We start from the raw sequence: 24,217 nt of genomic DNA on the forward strand, positions 1-24,217 counted from the left end.
TCTGGATGTGCAGCATGGTGCCTGAAGTCTGGATGTGCAGCATGGTGCCTGAAGTCTGGATGTGCAGCATGGTGCCTGAAGTCTGGATGTGCAGCATGGTGCCTGAAGTCTGGATGTGCAGCATGGTGCCTGAAGTCTGGATGTGCAGCATGGTGCCTGAAGTCTGGATGTGCAGCATGGTGCCTGAAGTCTGGATGTGCAGCATGGTGCCTGAAGTCTGGATGTGCAGCATGGTGCCTGAAGTCTGGATGTGCAGCATGGTGCCTGAAGTCTGGATGTGCAGCATGGTGCCTGAAGTCTGGATGTGCAGCATGGTGCCTGAAGTCTGGATGTGCAGCATGGTGCCTGAAGTCTGGATGTGCAGCATGGTGCCTGAAGTCTGGATGTGCAGCATGGTGCCTGAAGTCTGGATGTGCAGCATGGTGCCTGAAGTCTGGATGTGCAGGGTTTCAATATAAAATGCTGCAGTTACAACATTGACGGAGGTGTACCCATCGGCAGCAGCGTCACGTGCTAGAAAAATAGTTAGAGGATGGCTAATGTCAACTCTGTACATAATGCCATCTATTGGTAGAGCTGTTGCTCTCAGCCAATGAATGGCTAATGGATCGGCACCCAGCTCTGTAGAAATTAGATGTCACCATAGCACCCGGTGGGACCAAAGTAAAAGAGGGCAAATCATTGCAAAACGGTTTACTTCATTATCAGGAGACTGCACCAGGGCACACCTGGCATCATAACCACGATAGCTAGGTGTAGTGGTTATGGTGCTTGGAGTAACCCTTTTAAAAACTGTGTTTATTTATAATCATATCTACTCCAAGTGTAAAAAAAAAATAAAAAATATTATTCAACTACACCATAATAGCATCACAATATATTCCCAAATCCCAACAGATGGTACAGTGTTGCCTAAATACTGTACATTCCTTTCAACGATTTGACAAATACAGGAAACTCTTTAATAATATTCTCTCTCTCTATATATAAAAAACAAAAAACTAACGAAAAACAAGCACTGCCGAAATGAGGTTTTAAAATTTTATTCTATATCTTTCTACTTTAAACTAAAGAGATAACTAAGGGGTGAAGGTAGAAAGACAGGAAGAGGAGATTAAGGGTGAGGCTGATGACAAAAAATCCATGAATGAGGCCGATTCCACAGAAACCTGCAAGATAAAAGAGACTGTGAAAAACAGCACCACCTGCAAATCAGCCCAGCCCAGGATTGCACTAATCCTCATACCTTGCCGGATCTTTGGGGAGTCCATGAATCCAGTCGTCGTGTCCACTGGGCATGTAGAGGATTGTGAGGAGTTCTCCTCTTTGTAAAGTGCTGTGTTGTTTGACACACTGTAAGCTGTTGGTGGGATCCTCGCATTGGCTGTAGAATGAGAAAGATCATAAGTAGATGGCATTTTACGAAAGTTTGATGCACTTGTTGATAAACTAAATCATGTAATCCTAACATTATTTTGATAAACCCAAGAAAATACCCAGATACTTTACCCAAACATTGTGTTGAAAATCTGTATAAATAGAGGTCAGATTTGTGGCAGTTGTGATAAGAAAAAAGTAGCTGCTACCAGTTAATATGGGTCACTTATTACTATAATTTTTACATGTATTTAAATATAATTTGACAGATATGACAGTGTCAAGAGGAAAAAAAACAGCCTGAGCAAATCCTCTCTTATATAATAGCCTCAATGACATTGTGACAAATGTACAATATTGTGTAACCTGGGGCTAACTCGCAGTGTGTCATATTAATGAGATTGCTGGAGGGGTGTCATGCTTCAACCGCAATGGTAATGACCAGGAGAAAAATCACCACCTTAAGCATGGCAAATGTCCAATTTGGGCCTACTATATTAAATGGAGACTGAGTGGTAAGGGGGGGGGGGGGGGGAGGATAGGGACGAGAAAACCCTAAAAACAAACATTGAACGTTCATTAAATTATTCCAAACAGAGGCACAATTAGCCAAGAAGGGACAATAGCAGATTTGGAGAAACTGGCTAGGTCAGCTATTTTGATCTAATTCATGAAAATTCTAATTTTAGTGAATAACCAGGAAAAAAGGTCACAAAATTCAAGTCCCCACCGTGTTGTTGTCGATAAGGGCTTAACGCTGGAAAGCAAGCAGACTTTCACTCACAGCTTAGTTTACACAATTTCCCAGAAATATTGAACAGATTCCAGTCAATTGTACAAAATCAGTGCAAAAATATGAATGTAAACGATTCAGAATAACAGAACATACAGCGCTGCTCAATTGGCAGAAAAAATATGCTTAATAAAAAAAGATACAAAAATGGTTTGATGTAGGAATGATTTGCTCAGATGCGTAGGAGACTTACAGTAATGTTTGGTCACAAATTGTGGGATCTCCAAAAGGCAGAGTGTGCTGTCAGGGTAGCAAGAAGAATCCTCACTGCTGTTCCGAGTTAGATTTCCATTCAGTGATGTATGCGATAGTCCAAGCTTTTGCCCATGAAGGTTCAGTCGGGCAGGACTTATCAATGGTCTTCGATGGTACATGGACCCCGAGCTGGAGATAGCAGAGCCGGCAATAGAAGGGGTAGGGGAAGGAAGAGGAGTGGATGCACGACTACCTGACAGAAGGGAGTAGTAATCTGGGAGAAAGCAAATTGGACACCTCAGAAGTTCAGTCTTTTGTTCTAAGGCATTGCAATATATACACAAAGAAAAGTTAATAATACATTTGAAATCTGCAATTTCTCAGGATTTATGGGTTTAACAAGGGGTTTTGTTAGTTGTATTTCAATTGCAAACTAAAATCGAACGACTGAACTACAACTCTTATTTCATGACATCAAATACACCTGTACCAAAAACACTTTAGGTTGGGAAGGAGGGGTAGCAGAGGAGGACTTGAACTAAAGCAGAGCCACTGAACTCACCCAGACCGTGTCATTCCAAGTAACTACTCTAGCAGTCACAGTGTAGTCTGACGGATAAAACTAATTATGGATTAGGGCACTTAAAGGTTTAGAAATACAGGTTTGTATTCGTGACATTATAGTGTTCCTTTAAGGAACACTATAGTCACCTAAATTACTTTAGCTAAATAAAGCGGTTTTAGTGTATAGATCATTCCCCTGCAATTTCACTGCTCAATTCACATTCATTTAGGAGTTAAATCACTTTGTTTCTGTTTATGCAGCCCTAGCCACACCTCCCCTGGCTATGATTGACACAGCCTGCGTGAAAAAAAACCTGGTTTCACTTTCAAACAGATGTAATTTACCTTAAATAATTGTATCTCAATCTCTAAATTGAACTTTAATCACATACAGGAGGCTCTTGCAGGGTCTAGCAAGCTATTAACATAGCAGGGGATAAGAAAATCTTAATTAAACAGAACTTGCAATAAAGAAAGCCTAAATAGGGCTCTCTTTACAGGAAGTGTTTATGGAAGGCTGTGCAAGTCACATGCAGGGAGGTGTGACTAGGGTTCATAAACAAAGGGATTTAACTCCTAAATGGCAGAGGATTGAGCAGTGAGGCTGCAGGGGCATGTTCTATACACCAAAACTGCTTGCTAGAAAGATTTGATTCAAATGTTACATCCTTTTTTACCTGAACCAGCAGATTCCTGACCCTTGTAGGTAGAGGCTACGGATGGTGGGCGACTTCCGCTGAACAGGTACCCTGAATCTGCAGCAGGAGCACACAAGATTAGATTCAATCTATTGACTAATACTGCACACTAACTCGAACGCACAAAAAAATAATAAAATACACAAAAAATATATCACTGTAAGCTCCCATTTTGTAATTCACACAAAAAAATGGCATACATATAGGCCTGTTTAACAACTGTCCAACTTTGTTGTTAACTCACTGTATAATGAGTAAATCCCCAAGTGATATCTGCACTCTGACAACACAGGGAGGTGTAAATATGCCAAATACTTGTTCGGAGTTAAACCTTGACCATGACCACTGAAGAAAGCAGATTATGCCAAAGAAATTTACATTGATCCATTAAAAACTGTTCTTCTGTCATGTTAAAGAGATACTCCAACACTATATTTACCAGCATATACTTATTCCAAGACTGTTTTACATATTAGTAACTGTTTGAGAGCAGAATTAATAAGTGCCACACATTTTCAGTGCAGGAACCATATATGGCTATTCAGTGCATTGCGTGAGTACCACCCATTTAATATCTATAGGGTGTATATATGTGGCCAATGTCTCTGAAATCCATCGGGGGCAAGGGGCTGGCTGTAAAGTCTGAGACACTGAGTGTTGCACATTCCACTGCAGAGAGGGGGAGAGGTGTCCAGCTGACCGTGTCTTACGCCCATTTAAAGAGAATCAAAATGATCCATGCATCCGATCCCCTTCCCCTGATTCATTGAAGGAAGAGAAGACTAGAAATATTTTATATGAAGCCACTTAATGAATTTCTCGTAAAATCTCTCATGTGTGGAACCCCAGTCATTTTGCCATTCTGGTAGTACCTTTAAACTAGTTGATGCCAATCTCCCCATCAATGCAACCGGAGGTGGTCCTTCTGCTCTGATAATGTCAATAGAAGTAATAAAAGCAGAGATATGGAGACAAATTTAATCTTTAAAAGGTTTCCTTTACTTCATTTATTCTCCAGGTATGCGTTAAAAATAAATCCAGCAACGTACAACAAAAAGGGCTTTCGACTCCCCAAACATCAGTCAACGCATTTCATTCTTTAGTACTTTAGACTGGTGCACCTAAAGTGCTGACATACGAAACGTGTTGACTGTTAATTTGCTGAATCGCAAGCATTCTTGTACGTTGCCAAATTGATTTTAACCCAAATGTAGGGAATAAATGAAGAAAAGGGAACATTTTAAAGATTAACCTGGTCTCAATATCGCTGCTTTTATTACAAATTTTGGCAGAAATAAAATTGCAAATGTAAGAAACAAATCACAAATGGCGTTGAATCACAGTACGTTGCACATGTGCACAGTTGACTTTCAGACTGTCTAAGCATATCAGGTGGAAATCATATTCAACTGTTCCATTACCTGTACGGGAAAGTGAAGGAATAGTGCCCAGAGAGAGGGCTTTGCTCAGACGACCATGCAGCGAGGAAGTGGTGTCCTTCAGTTGGGATTCATACTTCTGCTTTTTCATCAACTGCAGTAGCAGCTCAGGTGGGGTAAATAAAATGGGAGTAGAAGCAGGCACAACTCCAGGGTTGATTGGAACAGTTCCGACAAACGAATCACAATTTGACTCTTTGGAAACAATCCTGTTGAAGGGAGGAGGAGGTGGCTGAGCAAGATTCTCAGGAAAAGAAGAAACTATACAGTCTATAGCAGAAAGTAAACAGCGAACATGAAAGAGCTCTCACTTCATCACAGAGTGTCTCAGGTTCTGCCAAGACCAGTGAAATAGTCAACATAAAGGAAATAGCCAGCATTTCTTAGATTTGTGCTTCTTTCACTAGTTACCCAAATGCAACCTGGCATTAGAATCCTGAAATGTGATCAGTTACTTGTGGGACCCAATAAGAAAACTGAGGGAGTGCTGGATGGTTTCATTTATTTGGCTAAAACTAGAACAGAAAAAGAGACTTCACAAAGACCTAGGGCCTAGGCAGATAATCACTTTACATAGAAAACATAGAGCATGACGGCAGATAAGAACCATTCGGCCCATCTAGTCTGCCCAGTTTCTAAATACTTTCATTAGTCCCTGGCATTATCTTAGTTAGGATAGCCTTATGCCTATCCCACGCATGCGTAACCCCTTAAGGACCAAACTTCTGGAATAAAAGGGAATCATGACATGTCACACGTCATGTGTCCTTAAGGGGTTCACGGTGTTAACCTCTACCACTTCAGCTGGAAGGCTATTCAATGCATCCACTACCCTCTCAGTAAAGTAATACTCCCTGGTATTATTTTTAAACCTTTGCCCCTCTAATTTAAGACTGTCCTCTTGTTGTGGCAGTTTTTCTTCTTTTAAATATAGTCTCCTCCTTTACTGTGTTGATTCCCTTTATGTATTTAAATGTTTCTATCATATCCCCCCTGTCTCGTCTTTCCTCCATGCTTTATTTTAAACCAAATTTATTTTAAAGCTACTCGGGGCAATTAAGTTATTATGGATGCTAGGGTGCCATAATGACAGCAGTCCTGAAAGGGTTAATGGCAATTTGACACTGCCAAGTCTGTCTTGCTTACCTCAGGTGGAGGGAAACCCAATATATAGCTCGCCTCTGGTTTTAAAATCATGTTGACACAATAAAACAAGCTTTCTTAAAGGAAGTTTTCTTATTGCTTGGACTAACAGAATTTTGAAAACAAGAACCTTTAAGGAAATCCTCACATTATTAAGTTGAAAGCGTTGAAAAATTAAGGAGGTTTCCAAATCAAGTCATTCAATAAAATAAATACTATGTGAATACACCAAGAAGTCTTCCAGACACCCGACGAGAAAGAATATTCGGTAAATCATACTAACATGGGGCAAAAAATAAATAAATTACCAACTCATGTATAGTAAGATTATAGCAATTTGCTTTAATTTAGCATTCAGCAAAGAATAAGGGGAAAAACAAACCCTTCAATCAAATGACCTGTGATGCCAATAAATGTACAAAATCAGAACAATGCATGGATTATCTCAATATTCATTATACTTGGATATCAATGCATGTCAGATGGTTCAAATTCCTTTTAATCTAGACCTGAAAGAATTCAACGAGTAAGAAGCCACACGTAAATCCCGCACAATTTGTTCAGGGGTAGATTAAAAAGAATTTGATTTGTTTGTACCAACTGAAAATCATTAACTCCCCCCCTCCCCAACTTAGCTTTAGATATATCTACATTACAAAGTATGTCATATTGAGACATGCCAACAGGAAGTACCCATCCAGTAACATATATAGAATATGTAGATATTGGTCTATGTCGGGGGGATTCCCAGATTCTTCCACGATGCTTGGCCATTCTAAAGGTGTTCCAAAGAATCAGGATAGTTGTAGTTTTAAAGCCTATGTATACGTAGTTACTTTATTTGTATTGCCCCCAATTGCTTTGGACCGTGACTCTGCCATCTCTCTAGTAATGTGACCCTAATATTTGATTGTATCACATCCATAAGGACTATTGATGTCCTTTCTGATGGAAGAAATCCATCAGTTCTGCTAAAATCTGGCTTCCCTTTATCAAGAGAATGGTAAATAGATTTTGTAGTATTTGCCACCTTCAACCATTTTCCAGAATACATCTTTATACTTTTTTTTGTAATCATTCTAAGGAACAGGGTAAAGAATAAGTAGACACAGCATATCCGAATGGAGAGCGAACCTTTCAGGAACAATTCATGGAGAATAACTGAAGACAACTTTATCTCCATGAAACATTAAAAGTATTTCATAGTACGACAATATAATGAAGAGGACATTCAAAACGAAGGTAGGATTTGATAATGTACAGATAGCCTTGAGTCTCTGAACTTAAGACTTTAGCTTAATTACTGTCGCCGATAATACTGCCAAAGCCTTTTTTCATGTATAAAATAAAGGCCCAAACAAAGATTTGCTGACATAGGTGCATCTGATCTCAGTGTGACCGTTCTGTAAAAAATATAACTCAGCAAATACTCACCTTTGACATTTCAGCATTTGCAGGTTCTGAAACCAAGAACGGTCTGAGTCAATCCTAGCATTGTTTTTAAATGGGATTGGGCAGATCCCATAGTTCCTATACAACAATGGCAACTTCTTTCTTTCAGGCAAATTCCAACATCTATTCTAGCTCGTCGGAATAATAAGTTTCCCTGAAAGAGTATTCTAGGTTGGTTACATATACACATACACACACACACACACACACCATTATTAAAACAGACTGTAGCAACTCACAGGAAGAAAGCGAGAAAAACACCAAAACAAACTAGTTGCAATTAAAATGAAATGTAAGGGCGCAGAGCCTATTGAACCTATTTTGGAGTGTTGGGGTTTTATTCACTAAACGCAGAGTTGCAAACATTCTTCCATGGTATTGGTGGAGGTGGGGAAGTATTTCTATTCAGATAGGTTGCATACGTTTTGGAATTCACCGGTCACAATGTTGGCACTCTATTGGTGCTCTTACCAATAATCATTTGGCCACCTCTGCTCTAAGCTTATTAAGCTGGGATGCTAGATGTCCTCCTCACCACAAAAGCTATTGAAGCCCTTACTAAACATTGCAGTGGAGACAATTAACAATCCCATGTTGGACTGAGCACACTCTTCATATGAAAAGTTAATTTGCAACAATGTATTTGGTCATATATAGGAGGACCTATAAATAAAGGTTTGCAATTTCACCATTTAAACTCTTAAAGGGACACCATAGTCACAAACAACTTTAGCTTAACCCCTTAAGGACCAAACTTCTGGAATAAAAGGGAATCATGACATGTCACACATGTCATGTGTCCTTAAGGGGTTAAAGGATCACTATAGGGTCAGGAACACAAACATGTATTCCTGACCCTATACTGTCAAAACCACCATCTAGCCCCCCTGCCTCCCTAAATATAGCAAAATCTTACTGTATTCAAGCCGGAAGCTGTAGTTATGGATGCAGTTTGCCTAAAAAAAACAAGCAGTCTGCTGACATCATCAGAAGTGGTGGCCTGGTCCAATCACTGTGCTTCACCATAGGATTGGCTGAGACTGACAAAGAGGCAGATCAGGGGCAGAGCCAGTATTAATCAAACACAGCCCTGGCCAATCAGCATCTCCTAATAGAGATGAATTGAATCAATGTATCTCTATGAGGAAAGTTCAGTGTCTGCATGCAGAGGGAGGAGATACTAAATGTTTGGATGCATTTCAGGCAGCCATGACCCAGGAAGGATCTCTAACAGCCATCTAAGGAGTGGCCAGTGAAGTTATCACTAGGCTGTATTACAGCAAAAAGCCTGAAGGTAATGATTCTGCTCACCAGAACAACTACAATAAGCTGTAGTTGTTCTGGTGACTATAGTGTCCCTTTAATTGAGCAGTTTTGGTGTATAGATCATGTCTCTGCAGCCTCACTGCTCAATTCTCTGCCATTTAGGAGTTAAATCCCTTTGTTTATGAACCCTAGTCACACCTCCCTGCATGTGACCTGCACAGCCTTCCATAAACACTTCCTGTAAAGAGTCATCTCATCTTTATCCGTCCTTTATTGCAAGTTTTATTTAATTAAGATTTTCTTATCCCCTGCTATGTTAATAGCTTGCTAGACCCTGCAAGAGTCTGCTGTATGTGATTAAAGTTCAATTTACAGAGCAAGAGAAAATGGTTTAGGTAAATTACATCAAACTGTAAGTGAAACCAGTTTTTTTTTTTTTTTCATGCAGGCTCTGTCAGTCACAGCCAGGGGAGGTGTGGCTAGGGCTGCATAAACAGAAACAAAGTGATGTAACTCCTAAATGGCAGGGAATTGAGCAGTGAAATTGCAGGGGAACGATCTATACACTAAAACTGCTTTATTTACCTAAAGTTATTTAGGTGACTATAGTGTTCCTTTAAGGCGTCACTGTCACGCTGAACTTACCTTTTGCCTATTGTTTTCTCTATTCTTCCGCTCTCAGAATCAGTTCTCCACTTAGTTCTTCATTTCGTTTTCTTTAAAACAAAATAAGTAGTAAGGACGACTTTGTCTTAGGTCTTTTTCCTACGCCTGACATTCTCTGACACAAGAGGGAGCTTAAGTTAGTTCCACTACCTGTGTCAGAGAAAGTTTTCCCTCAATACGAAAATGGAGCTGACTCTGAGCTGTCAGAGAATGTCAGGCGTAGGAAAAAGACAAGACATAGTCGTCCCTAATTTGTCTTCCGTTTTAAAGAAAACGAGACCAGAAAGGAAGAACAGATACTGAGAGAGGAAGAGAAAAAGGAAACCGTAGCAGAAAGATAAGTTAGGCATGACAGTGCCACTTTAACCAGTAACTGCAATGCAAAATGTGAAAGACTTCAGTTTATGGCCATTTAAAGAAGTTACCCTCACCTTTTTGTAATGCAAAGGAGGTGTGCAGAGATAAACGCTGCCCTGCAGTAGTTCTGAGCAACTGGCGCAGCTACCTGACCATATTGCACATATTTTCCCATGTTTCCATCTGACCATCACAGGCTAAAAGCTTGGGCTAATGGCCAACATTACGTGTGTGTGTGTGTGTGTGTAATGTGTATATAATGAATGCAGAGTGTGTGTGTGTGTGTGTGTGTGTGTAATGTGTATATAATGAATGCAGAGTGTGTGTGTGTGTGTGTGTGTGTGTGTGTAATGTGTATATAATGAATGCAGAGTGTGTGTGTGTGTGTGTGTGTAATGTGTATATAATGAATGCAGAGTGTGTGTGTAATGTGTATATAATGAATGCAGAGTGTGTGTGTGTAATGTGTATATAATGAATGCAGAGTGTGTGTGTGTGTAATGTGTATATAATGAATGCAGAGTGTGTGTGTGTGTGTGTGTGTGTGTAATGTGTATATAATGAATGCAGAGTGTGTGTGTAATGTGTATATAATGAATGCAGAGTGTGTGTGTGTGTGTGTGTGTGTGTGTAATGTGTATATAATGAATGCAGAGTGTGTGTGTGTGTGTGTGTGTGTAATGTGTATATAATGAATGCAGAGTGTGTGTGTGTGTGTGTGTAATGTGTATATAATGAATGCAGAGTGTGTGTGTGTGTGTGTGTGTAATGTGTATATAATGAATGCAGAGTGTGTGTTTGTGTAATGTGTATATAATGAATGCAGAGTGTGTGTGTGTAATGTGTATATAATGAATGCAGAGTGTGTGTGTGTGTAATGTGTATATAATGAATGCAGAGTGTGTGTGTGTGTAATGTGTATATAATGAATGCAGAGTGTGTGTGTGTAATGTGTATATAATGAATGCAGAGTGTGTGTGTGTAATGTGTATATAATGAATGCAGAGTGTGTGTGTGTGTAATGTGTATATAATGAATGCAGAGTGTGTGTGTGTGTAATGTGTATATAATGAATGCAGAGTGTGTGTGTGTAATGTGTATATAATGAATGCAGAGTGTGTGTGTGTAATGTCTATATAATGAATGCAGAGTGTGTTTGTGCAGTGTGTTTAAATATTAAATTTTTCTAAATGATGTTTTAGTTCCCCCTCCATGCTGCTTACCTGGCCAGGGAGGGGGGATATAGCACGGAAAGTGCAGAGGGGGCCCAGCACACTCTTACTTGCCTTCCCAGCAGCTCCCTTCAGCTCCCCTGTCTAACTCTCGCGGCCGTTGTGCTGCGCGGAGCTTTGCCATGGTAGCCCATGGCAATGCACTGACAGCCGCAGGACTCGCGAGAGTTCGAGTCAGGGGAGCTGATGGGAATGTAAGTAAGAGTGCTGGGCCCCCTCAGGACCCTGATATCGGCAAGATCGGTGTCTTTATTGGCCGACACCGATATTGCTGAAAATACAGAATATCGGCCAGACCGATAATCGGTCGATCCCTATTTTAGACTGTGCTTTTAGCTCTGAAGTGAGAGGTCCATTTTATATAATATGGGTGTTTATGTACTAGCTGTGTTCTAACTAAATCCTGAAATTTAGTATGTTAAAAATGGAAAGGGAAAATGGCACAATTGTGACTATAGCCAAATAGACTTTCAAGATTAGCTGTTTTTGCCATTTCAATTTAAATTCACAGTAATTTGGATTTAAAGTGGCACTGTCAGCCCCTGAAAGTGAGCATTTCATATCGATCGAATCTTTATAAAATATTCCGTTTGACTGTGTTGGAATTTCTCTGAAAGAGGTCTACAGAGAAAAGGTAGGGACTACATTGTCATTTTAATTTTCTCCACCAGACTTTTAGACACTGGGCGGAGCTACAGAGTCAATCCAGACAGTCATCACCAGTGACGGCTGCAGGGAATTGGCTCTGTGTGTCTCTGTGGATTCCACAGAGGAGCTAAAGAGGAACAGAAGGAAGAAGATGGCAGCGCCTGCGAGAGACAGGTTCAGGTAAGTATATCTCACCTTTACCTGCCTCCCTTCGGCCAGCAGCGATGTCACCTTTGGGAAGGGGGGCTGATGGGATCTTTGCAAACCTGTCAAAGTCCCCAAACTACGACAGTGCCGTTTTCAGTGTATAACACTATAAATAAAAATTAAGTGAAAAATCTAATTGCAGATTTTGGGTAGCATTAAAGTACAATAAACAATGGCACAAATTGTCCTCTTCAGCTAGTTTTGTCAAATAGTTTTTCAGCTGCCCATTTATTGAATAAACCCCAAGGTTTGAGAGCGGTCGGGGTCTGTTCAATGTCATGTGTCGCCTGGTGCGTTGTATGAAAGCACAGGTACTGAAGTCAATTTATTGAACATAGTAGGTTTTATGGTCATTTATTAGAAGAAAAAAAATGCAGTATTTTTGTTGAACACGTTAAAAATGTTTGTTCAAAATAAAAATCAAACACAAAAGTTTTACAGTAACACTGGAAGACAGTCACAAGTGGATGGTTCACAGTCATATAAAGAAGGCTGGCACAGAAAGCAAATAACAGACAGACAGCTGGATCAGCTACATGAGATGGAAACCAGATTAAAATACACATGGCACAGCAAAAGGACAGCACAATGCAGCCGCAGTTAATATCACAGGGTTAACAGCAGCTGCTCTAACAGACACACTCATTGCCCAACTGGAAGGCAGAGAGTGACAACTGATTTCTGCTCTAAACTGAATGGTCTGTTTACCAGGAATGTCCAAACGACACACGGCACCCCACAATTATGTCACAGGTGTCATGCGGGTCCAAAGATGCCAATATTTGGGAACTTTTACATTTGCTAGCTCTTTGGTCAGATTTTCTTTTCAACTACAGAGATATTTAAAAACAGCGACAATGCTTATTTAGAGCACTACATGCAACCTGGAGCTACCCAGCTCCTGAGCCATAGAAGGACAAACTTACCTTTCAATTCACTCACCTTTAAAGCCTGGATAGAGAGATATTTAGTTTTGTGACTAAAGTGTCCATTTAATGTAGTTATGGAGTCTATAGCCTGTCCCTGCAGGTTTTTTTGCAATGGAACACTGCCTGTTCAGAGAAAAGGCAGTGTTTACACTTCTGCCTAGGAGCACCTCTAGTGGCAGTCACTCAGACGACCACTAGAAGTGCTTCTTGGGTCCGTGCTACACAGTGTGTAGCACAGACATTCAGCATTTCCACGATCTGCATGCAGATGCTACACGCACCCTATAAAGATGCACTGATTCAATGCATCTATGAGGAGATGCTGACTGACGCAGAGTGGCATTTTGCAGCACATGCACATTAGGTTCCTATGAGAAAGCATTGGGTTATCTGAGATCATCAAGTCTGATGACCTCAGCCAAGGAGGCAGAGCCGGGCGGGGCCATCCACAACACTGCCCCCTAAATAAAGGAGGTTGTGAACCTAATCTGGTATAGCCTCATGCGGCTCCAGGAGGAGACAGTTTTCTTTCCCTGTTGGGCAACAGAAGCCTTAGCTTAAAAGTAAGAGATTCAAGAACTGACCAACCAGTGCATGCAGCTGATCACCTGATTCAAGAACTGACCAACCAGTGCATGCAGCTGATCACCTGTGAGACAAATAGGGAAGACCAGGATATGTACAGAACTGTTCGTTTATCCACTGTTCAATACCAAAAATAAGTAACTAAAATACACCAGACAACTATGAAATCTAAAAAGGTATATATGTCCTACAATTGCAAAAACTTTCCTTCATAAAGAGAAAGTTTGGCTGAAACTACTGGACAATAGAAAAGCCAGCCATTTCCTGGTGTCTGCAGAAGCTGCATATGTCCAGTCATCCAGTGGTGATCATTTTATTTTTATTTTAAAAAGGGAGGTATGTAACCGCAGCCCAGTGAGGAAGGAGTTGGGATGTTTTACATATGTCTCATTCCGTGGTCTCCATATACAACATGATATTAGGACGTAGTGCCCCCTTGAGGAGCATTAAAATTATGCCATGACTGACCTCATTAATACTTGCTTTGAAATCTGTCATACACAGCACATAGATTAAATAAATATATATAAAAATTACAAACTACACAATACGTTTCATGCTACACACCGGCTACATGTTTTCACTTTTTTGTGCTCTTCATACAGATAATTCAAATGTTACATCAAACAGAAAAAAACAAAAAAAAACATTTTAGTGCGTTAACATACAATTAAAAACCAAGCATTCGCATACTGGATGCAACATGGAAAATGAAAAATTGATGCGTTCGTGAAGCTATCAGTCATGTAGAAGTTCTCCATAACACTTTCAATCATGATAAATATAGCACCTTTTTCCAACTACAACTTAAAGGTTTCCCCTTATGGAAACTTGAGAATGATTGAGAATGGAAAAATTAAAAGGTTTTTGTAGTGATGCACACAATAGAAACTAACCTCCTCTACTCTTCTCAAGTGACTTAAAGGACCACCCAGACCACTAACTCGTTTTCCTAGCACTATAGTAATAATAGGTCCCCCCCCACCCTCATGGCCCCCCTCCCGCCATGATCGAGGGGGAGGAAGGGGTTAAACACTTACCTTTCTCCAGCGCCGGGCTTCCTCGGCGCTGGGGACTCTCCTCCCCCTTCCGCCGAATGAGCATGCACGGCAAGAGCCGCACGCACAGTCAGTCCATAGGAAAGCAGTCTTCTTACTGTGAAAATCACAGTGAAAAGCGCGGAAGCGCCTCTAGCGGCGGTCAATGAGACAGCCACTAGAGGCTGGATTAACCCTAATGTAAACATAGCAGTTTCTCTGAAACTGCTATGTTTACAGCAGGCAGGGTTAACCCTAGATGGACCTGGCACCCAGACCACTTCATTTAGCTAATGTGGTCTCTGGGTGCCTATAGTGGTCCTTTAACCACATATAAAACACTTTTCATGATCTTATTTAGTGAAAAAACTGATCTGTCAAATATTATAGTAGTGTTAAAAACCAAACAAACCCCATTAAACTATGTTGATTAAGGTAGGATAGAACACGGACACCTATTAATGATCATCATGAACCAGAACACTGGTCACATATGTAGTACTAGCCATATGTCTTCGGGTACTTTGATGGAAGCATTTTATAGCTAAATATATGGACGTCTACTGGCACATAAATGGCTTTAAAAAAAAAGAATTGAATATAAAATCCCACCAGCCTAAAACACTCTGCTTTTATCAATGGACAAGATGTGCACAGTGACACATAACAATAATAAAAAAAATTAGAAATTATATAAACATTCTAGCATTTCCTAAAACCACCTTAATATTCAAGTGCAAAAATTTGCATACCGACATCCAATGGTACATTTAGCATATGTAAAAGCAGTAACCCTCTTTTTTATTAAGTCAATGGCTCTACACTATGTCTTAAAAGTAACTAGAGGAATGAACTCTTAACAGAAGCATGGAGAGGAGAGAAGACGATGAGGAACGGAGAAAGACAGATGCAGATTGAACGGCTGAAAATGGGGACGAGGATATTCTGGGTCCCAGGATTCACGGTTCTGGTTCTGACCTTCTCAGCTGTTTTTTCTTGTGAACCTTGTATGTTGTCATAGAAGATATGCAGCAGGCCAGACAGCACAAGGACGTGACGCCAAGACGAGCAGAGTCCAGGGTGGGAAATTCAGTCAGAAGATATCGCTGGATTACGTAGACAGAGGCGACCATCATCCACAGAAATGTGGCAAGAGCATCAATTCGGCGCAGCCTAGAGCAATATAAAAGTAACTTTAATTAAACCCAGAAAAAATACAACATCGTAATGCTTAAATATACCAAAAATGATGGATTGTGTTTTCTTTTTTTAATTCACAGTAGGATTACTGTGGAAGAATTTGGCGGTTCTGTATTGCAGGATTGGGGAGTTCCAAGATTCAAAATCAAATCAAATGGAGAATGTGCTATTTTTTATTTTTTATTTTTTTTTAAACAAAAAGGAAAACTATAGCGTTGGTAATACAAACATTTACTTCTTATGCTATAGTGGTCTACTCATTGAAAGAGGGAAGGGAGGGGGGGGACGACCACTCTACATGCAGCTGCCTGCTCTGCCGCCTTTGATTTCTTCCTGCAGGCTGTCTCCTGTTTGTTTTCTCATCCAATCTTCTAATAGAGAAGTATTGAGGACGAGAAACACAGGCGCAACAAGCTCTCCTCCAATCAAACGATTCTAATAGAGAAGCAATGAATCCAGTGCATTCCACAGATAACCATCATAAGAGGTTCGGTGTTTTCATGCAATTTATAAGGACAATGATTGTCTCAGAACAGAGTCTGATCCCTCACATTTTTGTAAATACTTTATCTTTTCATGTGACAACACTAAAGAAATGACACTGCTACAATATAAAGTAGTAAGTGTACAGCCTGTATAACAATATACATTTGCTGTCCCCCTCAAAATAACACCACACAAGAACACTATAGTCACCTACATTACTTTAGGTAAATAAAGCAGTTTTAGTGTATAGATCATTCCCCTGCAATTTCACTGCTCAATTCACTGTCATTTAGGAGTTAAATCACTTTGTTTCTGTTTATGCAGTCCTTGCCACACCTCCCCTGGCTATGATTGACAGTCTGCATGAAAAAAAAACTGGTTTCACTTTCAAACAGATGTGAAACTGAGCTGCAGCACAGCGGGCAAGACCATACAGGGGTTTCACATGACAAGTTCCACTCAGAACATGCCTCGTCATGGTCGGGGAAATAGACGTAAGAGTGCTGCCAGCATTGCTGCAGAGGTTGAAGGGGGGGGGGGTTAGCCTGTCAGTGCTCAGACCATACGCCGCACACTGCATCAAATTGATCTGCGGGGCTGTTGACCCAGAAGGTAACCTCTTCTAAATATGATGCACAAGAAAGCCCGCAAACAGTTTGCTGAAAACAAGCAGACTAAGGACATGGATTACCGGAACCATGTCTTGTGGTCCAATGAGACCAAGATAATCTTATTTGGTTCAGATGGTGTCAAGCGTGTGTGGTGACCACACCAGGTGAGGAGTACAAAGACAAGTGTCTTGCCTACAGTCAAGCATGGTGGTGGAGTGTCATGGTCTGGGCCTACATGAGTGCTGCCAGCACTGGGGAGCTACAGTTCATTAAGGGAACCATGAATGCCAACATGTACTGTGACATACTGAAGCAGAGCATGATCCCCTCCCTTCGGAGACTGGTCCGGAAGGGAGCATTCCAACATGATAACGACCCCAAAAACAAATCCAAGACGGGCACTGCCTTGCTAAAGAAGCTGAAGGGAAAGGTGATGGACATGCCAAGCAAGTCTCCAGACCTAAGCCCTATTGAGCATGTGTGGGGCATCCTCAAACGGAAGGTGGGGGAATGCAAGGCCTCCAACATCCACCTGCTCTGTGATGTTGTTGTGGAGTGGAAGAGGACTCCAGTGGCATCCTGTGAAGCTCTGGTGAACTCCATGCCCATGAGGGTTAACGCAGTGCTGGAAAATAACGGTGGCCACACAAAATATTGACACTTTGGGGTGTACTCACTCACTTTTGTTGCCAACGGTTTAGACATTAATGGCTGTGTGTTATTTTGAGGGGACAGCAAATTTACACTGTCATACAGGTTGTACACTTACTACTTTACATGGTAGCCGAGTCATTTCTTCAGTGTTGTCACATGAAAAGATAAAATATTTACAAAAAAATATACACTTTTGTGAGATACTGTAATTGTGAGAGGAAGCATCAATAGTGGCTGTTAGGAAGACCTACAATGTAAACATTGCCATATCTACTACAAGAGCATTACCAAAGCAGCAGGGTCACGGCACCCAGACCACGTCATTATGATGCTACTAGTGATCCATTAAATCCAAACCTCAGGAAAACCGTGAGGTATGCAACTACAAATGTTATTCGAAATGGATATAAAACATTTAGACAAGTAGACATTTTGGACAAAAAAAAATAAAAAAAATTCTAACTATGCAATTTCTTATTTTAGCTATTTAATTTTGGAATTTAATTTTTAGTTGGTCACAATCCATTTTTCGTTTTTCATAATCGTAAAAATATCAGTTACACGATCAATACATTTTCCCTGATTTTATCTTGAGGGATCAAACTATTTTACGGGTCCCTAAACATGTTCATCTGTCAAGACAGTGCAGTTTGCAATTCCAGCAAATTAATATGTGAGATGATAATGCCCAAGTTACAAAATAACCACTTCAGCATTTCTTTATACTCCATACACTAGTTTTAAAAGAATACAATTTTTTTTTTTTTTTTTTTAAAAAGGAACCTATAAAAAATAAAGTGTTTACATGTATTAGTTAAAGGACAACTATAGGCACCCAGACAACTTCAGCTCAATTAAGTGGTCTGGGTGCCAGGTCCATCTAAGGTTAACCCTGCAGCTGTAAACTTAGCAGTTTCAGAGAAACTGCAATATTTACATTAGGGTTAATCCACCCTCTAGTGGCCATTTCATTGACATGCGCTTCACAGTGATTAGACGCTGACGTCCATAGGAAAGCATTGAGAAATGCTTTCTTATGGACTGATTGAATGCGCGCGCGGCTCTTGCCGCGCATGCAGCGCAGACGTCGGAAGAGGGAGGAGATTTCCCCAGCACTGAGGGAGCCCGGCACTGGAGAAAGGCAAGTGATTAACCCCCTTTCTCCCCCTTGAGCCCGGCGGGAGAGGGACCCTAAAGAGCCAGGAAACAGAGTTTGTTTGCCTGGCACTATAGTGGTCCTTTAAGTATCCCGAATAATCCAATACCATTACTTTACCCTCCCTACCACCCTTCAGCATGCAAAAAAAAAAAATTTATGAACACTAACCTGATTGGACCGGCTGAGACAAAAGCCAAAACAGAGGCACATGTTCCAAGTAACGCCACTTCCATCGGGTGAGTCTGGCCATAGCACCATGCCTCATTCAGTATTTTAGCAGTTTTCAATATTGCCATCCAGAAGCCATTAAGTTTGTCATCAGATGAAAAAGTCAACAATGGACTTTTAATTGGTTCTTCAGAAATATTTGTGTTTTCCGTGGAGAAGATGAACAGGTCGCCAGGACCAAAGACATTCAGCCACAGCAGGAATAGGCAACTTAAGAAGGTGAATAAACGAAGTATGAGGATATGCATTGGAACTTGGCAGGATATGGAAGGTCCAAAACTCTGCAGCATTAAGAAGACACATTTTAAGTTAATTTTATTTTTTTAATTACACTACATTTTATTTTGTTCTGGCAGTTAAGACATGCAGTGTACATATTTAACCCCATTAGTGCAGTCAAATTTGAAGACAAGCATGTCATAGGATGGATGCACTTGTACAGACCATGTCACACAATTGACAGAGGAAACCTGGAGCATTATGGGACTTTATTATGTCCCATAGAGGGAAGAACAGTGGAGAATAAACATTTTATACTCCACTCTGCTGTACTTCTCATTCTATTAGACCGTGCAAGAGACTTTACTGGTTTGAAGGATCTGCGGATCTATCCCCCCCATTAAAAAAAAAAAAAAAAAAAAAAAAAAAACACACTACAGTGTAATACAGTGTAACACACCAAACAAATAAGAATAATAAATTGTTTTATTCCACTGTCTACAAACCTCCCTTTATTTCTAGACATGAGCATTAGGGGCCCCAGTTTGAATGGAGTTCTAAATCAGAGTGCTAATTTCATAAAGTGCAAAACAACTTTAGATTAAGTTGTCTCAGTGTCTAGCTCATGTCTCCTCAGTCTCACTGCTTAGTTCTCAGCCATCTAAGAGTTCAACCACTGTTTAATTAGCGCTCGACACACCTCTGTGGGGAGGTTTAACAAATGTGTTTGTTCAATAAATAGAGTTAAAAAACAACAAGTCGCAAGAGTGCCGAAAACGGAGAACAGCTCAATTAGCCTGCCCTTCGGCGGGTCCCCGCTCTCTCTGCACAAAAGCTACAGCAACACCAGACAATTGTTTCAACCTTGTTAGGCATCATCAGTGAGGTATAGCCAATACCCCTCCAAGCACCGTGAGTAAGGAGTCCACGTCTGGATTACCCTTTAAACTTAAGGAGAACAAAAAAAAAAACAAGTCGCAAGAGAGTGCTGATAATGGACAACAGCTCAATTTTTTTTTTTTCCTCTCCATAAGTTTAAAGGGTAATCCAGACATGGACCCCTTGCTCACGGTGCCTAGAGAGATATCAGCTATGCCTCACTGATGATGCCTAACAAGGCTGAAACGAACGTCTGGGGTTGCTGCGTCTCTCGTGCAGAGGGAACGTGCTGGCATTCCAGATCTGGACTGCCCGTATGGGTGGGACCAGTCTGATATGCTTCAGATATGTTCTCTCTGTAATGGCACAAGCTTGAGATCTGAGCGGGGACCCACCGAAGGGCAGGCTATTTCAGCTGCTGTCCGTTTTCAGTAAACTCTTGCGCTTTTTTTTTTTTTGCTCTCAATAAATAGAGCAGGAGACAAGAACAAGAATTTGTAATGACATAGGAGGCTGTTGTAGGCTCTTAACAGTTAACAACTCCTAAATTAAACATGCTGTGCAACAAAAGGAAGCTAAAATATGGGTGCTCTTTTTCCGGAAGTGTGTAGGGAGGCTGTGTAAGTCACATGCAGGGGAGGTGTGGCTAGGGCTGCACAAAAAGTGATTTTCCTCTAAATGGCAAATAATTGGGCAGTGAGACTGCAAGGGTATGCTCAATACACAAAACCACTTTATTAAGTTGTTTTGGTGATTCGAGTGTACCATCATTTAAGTAATTAAGGAGACTCAGTGCCTGGCAGGAATGCCGCAAGAGGGCCAACCATTGCAAAAATGCTTGCCCCAGTACCGAAAAATGGGGCCCATCAGAACCCCTACAGACGGTGGTTAAGCTGGATATTAGGATAGAAATGAAAGTATTGTAATGCATACACAACAGGATTGCACAACAGGGGGCAAGTAAGCAATTTACATAAGTATTCTTCAACAAGTTATATTGTATTAAAATACAATTTTAGGAATGTTTTTCTGCTCATTTGATGCGATGAATGATTGCTGATCGAATCAAGAACATCTTGAAAATGTATTCCTCTTGTTATTGGGCATGTGCAATACTGGATGTGTACTATAACTTTACTTGTGTTATCACTACATGTGCTTTGGTTTTCTCACCATGCAAAACACAATACATAACTGCACCCTTATCTTGGTGCTGGTTTTACCTTACAAGATTATGTAGCTTTTACTTTGCATTTACTTACTAAACACTGAATTGTAATGATATCCAGAGCAAAATACAACATTAAAGTTAAAATAATCAATATTTGAATATAGCAGAGCTGGAAAATTTCCAAATCTGCTATTTTCACCTAAATTGTGCAACTGTTCTCTAATCGGTACAATTCAGTATTTTGTGAACAAACCCCAAAATATCAGAAAGAGCCAAGCAGCCGGTTCTGATATAGAGTTGCAGCTACCATGATTTTCTCATTGCTCACCTTAATATGGTATTTATCTGTTTCCCTGTGTTTCAGATGCTGGTTCAGCATATGAGCTCTCAGCTGCCGGTTCTGGTGTTTGATGTAGCATTCTACGGCAGCCTGGCATGGGCGGCACAGTTTGTATGTCTGCTCCAAGTGATGTTTATATACCTCAATTTCCTCATCGTATCGGTTCTAAGGGACAAGTGTAAACCGGATTAAACATAAGTCAGAGTGTCTCCCAAACAGCAGAAGTAGATATCGCTTTCCCACTTTTCTCTACTAAATGCTTTGATTATTCACTAAACTCTGGAGGCTGATTTGTATAATTACTGGAATAAACTATAGCCCATATTTAAAAGGTACAAATAATTTTATTCTTCCTAATAAGATACTCCTAACTGCTCCACTGTGCCCACAGTAGTGACAGTGGTGGCCTAGTCAGATACATAACAAAACACATTTAAACAAATCTGATCTATGCTTCTACAGCAAGATACCCCATTAAACTATTCAATACAGTATCCAACCTATGGTCTTCCTTACCACTGCATCGAATGCCATTAATTCATATTTCATTAAACACACCACCATGACACATTCATACTCCTTACCAGATAAACACAGGTTAGTAGAGTATTAAGCCATTGCAACTTGATACTTACATCATCTCTTGGTACAAAAGATGCCAGTTGCTTAATTATGGTGTTTTGGTTGACATTGCATTTTTTGCAAAGCAGAGTCTGGCAGTTTACCCACTGTTGGGGTTTAATGACATCAGGTAGGTGGCTTCCTCCAGACACTACATGATTCAGATGTTCATGGTGCTGGGCAGGAATGGGCTTGTTGTAGTCTCCATTCTGCAAAAAAAAGAGTAACATTCATGTATACATTTCTAAAAATGAGCATGGAACAAAGATTTCACTTTAGCACACAGAGAAGATAGCTGGTTTGCAAAACACAAATAAGGTTTAACTAGCTAAAACAGCATGTATGGATTTATCAGAGGTATACGAGGCGTATAATATGCCCAAACAAGTTAGAAATTCATTGAGGGAGAGAGTGGAGGAAAATAAATAAAATGTAATCAAAACATTGTCCTAAAGTATACCAATAAAGCAGATGCAGGCTTGGATAACAGACATCATAAAATGGGAGTGAAAAAAAAATAAAAAAGACTTGAAATCTATTTTTCTCTAAAAGATCTTTACATGTTTCTCTTAATTTGAGTACAGTAGCATGCTTGCTAATTTGACAAGTTCTTAAAATTCCAGACTAATTATTACCCAAACTCTGTTCATCAAGCTCACCTCCTTGAAGCCATTGTACTGTTCACAGCTGGGGCAATCCCAGCAGTTTCTGTTACCATAAGGCACAAAAGTGTCCTGATTGCAAAACCAGCAGTTGACCTTCACGTGACTAGGACGTTTTCTAGTGGAGAAAAAAGACACATTAATCACTATGTTATAAGGACATACATGCTGTAACATACTGCATAGAAATTATCAGCTAATCGCATGATACCAGGTACCAGGAAATTAGATTGAATTAAAACAAAAACTATCTACATACGAGAGAATGGAATTGGTCAACACTACAGGTTTAAGAGAAAACCTACTAAAAAGGACACTCCGGGCTTAGCTGCCAACATCTCTTGTTAATGGTGCTTAGGAATTGTAAGAGGGGCACATCTTGTGTGCATACAGTGAGATACTGTTCATCCCAATGTATCCAGTAATCCCTGGTCTTGCTTTCACCCCTCAGACCGGGGGGCATATATAAATAAATTTATTTTATTATTCAAATTGGGGTTGTTTTTTAAATAAAAATTTTTGGTGAAACAAAATCTATCCAAAAGATACTTTTCTCTTTAATATACATTAATGTCAAATGTTGTTCAGTATGGGACAGGAACAGATGTGCAGCAGGAGACTATTTTCATGCAATATATATATTTTTTTAGTAAATGTTTAACTTGGATTAAAGGTAAACTTGTGTTTGCAGAGATAATACGCATATTTTCACAGAAAATGGTTATAAAATAGACACAACGTTCTGAAAAAGACCTTCATCCTACATATACACTACACCTTTCATTTAAATAGTTACTCCAGGCACCATAACCCCTTTAGTGGTTAAAAGTATTTCGCTTCTAAACTCTGCACATACAGAGCTTAGGGGTGTCAACAAACACCCTGGAACTAGAGCCCCGGGCTCACCAATATCAAATCTGTGAAAATGTCAGTGCAATTCATTGGCTAAAAGGTAGTCAGGTGATGTGCTCAGTCAATGAATGCAGGACCTGCATTGAGCTCGTGCAGCTCTGCAGAAGCTGAATGTTGTATGTCCTACCTCAGAGGAGACCTGGCACGTAAGAAGGTAAACTGTTGTAAAACAACTTGTGCCATTAACAGGGTGCGACGCTGGGTACTCTTAACATCATAACCACTACAGCAACTTGGTCATGATGGCTGAAGTTACATCAAGTTGTTCTCCAAATAGGAGAGATTAACCTAGTAAACTGGAGAGATAGTTCACCGAGCACGAATTTCATCATTATCTATGCATTTATAATGGAATATAGCAAAATTTAATATAACTGTAAAACTGATCGAAATATGAAATCTTGATTTGGTTGCAAATATTAAAGATTTTAACAACCAGCAAGAATGAAGATTAAAAAAACAAGCAAACAAAAAAGACACGTGATGT

The 24,217-nt window shown here is 40.2% G+C and overlaps 1 protein-coding gene across 1 annotated transcript in view; it reads right to left on the reverse strand.

Annotated features, from left to right (window-relative positions):
* Positions 1–1,027: 1,027 nt before the first annotated feature.
* TMEM201 (transmembrane protein 201) overlaps positions 1,028–24,217 on the reverse strand; it is a 35,997-nt gene continuing 12,807 nt past the window's right edge. Inside the window, exons 2-11 of the mRNA XM_063436611.1 lie at positions 22,816–22,936; positions 22,171–22,365; positions 21,524–21,700; positions 18,867–19,207; positions 15,567–15,761; positions 5,049–5,275; positions 3,607–3,684; positions 2,364–2,639; positions 1,247–1,384; positions 1,028–1,169 (exon numbers count right to left, since the gene is read on the reverse strand). Of these exons, the coding sequence (XP_063292681.1) occupies positions 1,063–1,169; positions 1,247–1,384; positions 2,364–2,639; positions 3,607–3,684; positions 5,049–5,275; positions 15,567–15,761; positions 18,867–19,207; positions 21,524–21,700; positions 22,171–22,365; positions 22,816–22,936 (1,855 nt within the window). The 3' untranslated portion in view covers positions 1,028–1,062. The remainder of the gene's footprint in view (positions 1,170–1,246; positions 1,385–2,363; positions 2,640–3,606; positions 3,685–5,048; positions 5,276–15,566; positions 15,762–18,866; positions 19,208–21,523; positions 21,701–22,170; positions 22,366–22,815; positions 22,937–24,217) is intronic.

This window comes from Pelobates fuscus, chromosome 11, assembly GCF_036172605.1.
Source record: "Pelobates fuscus isolate aPelFus1 chromosome 11, aPelFus1.pri, whole genome shotgun sequence".
Taxonomy (NCBI): domain Eukaryota; kingdom Metazoa; phylum Chordata; class Amphibia; order Anura; family Pelobatidae; genus Pelobates; species Pelobates fuscus.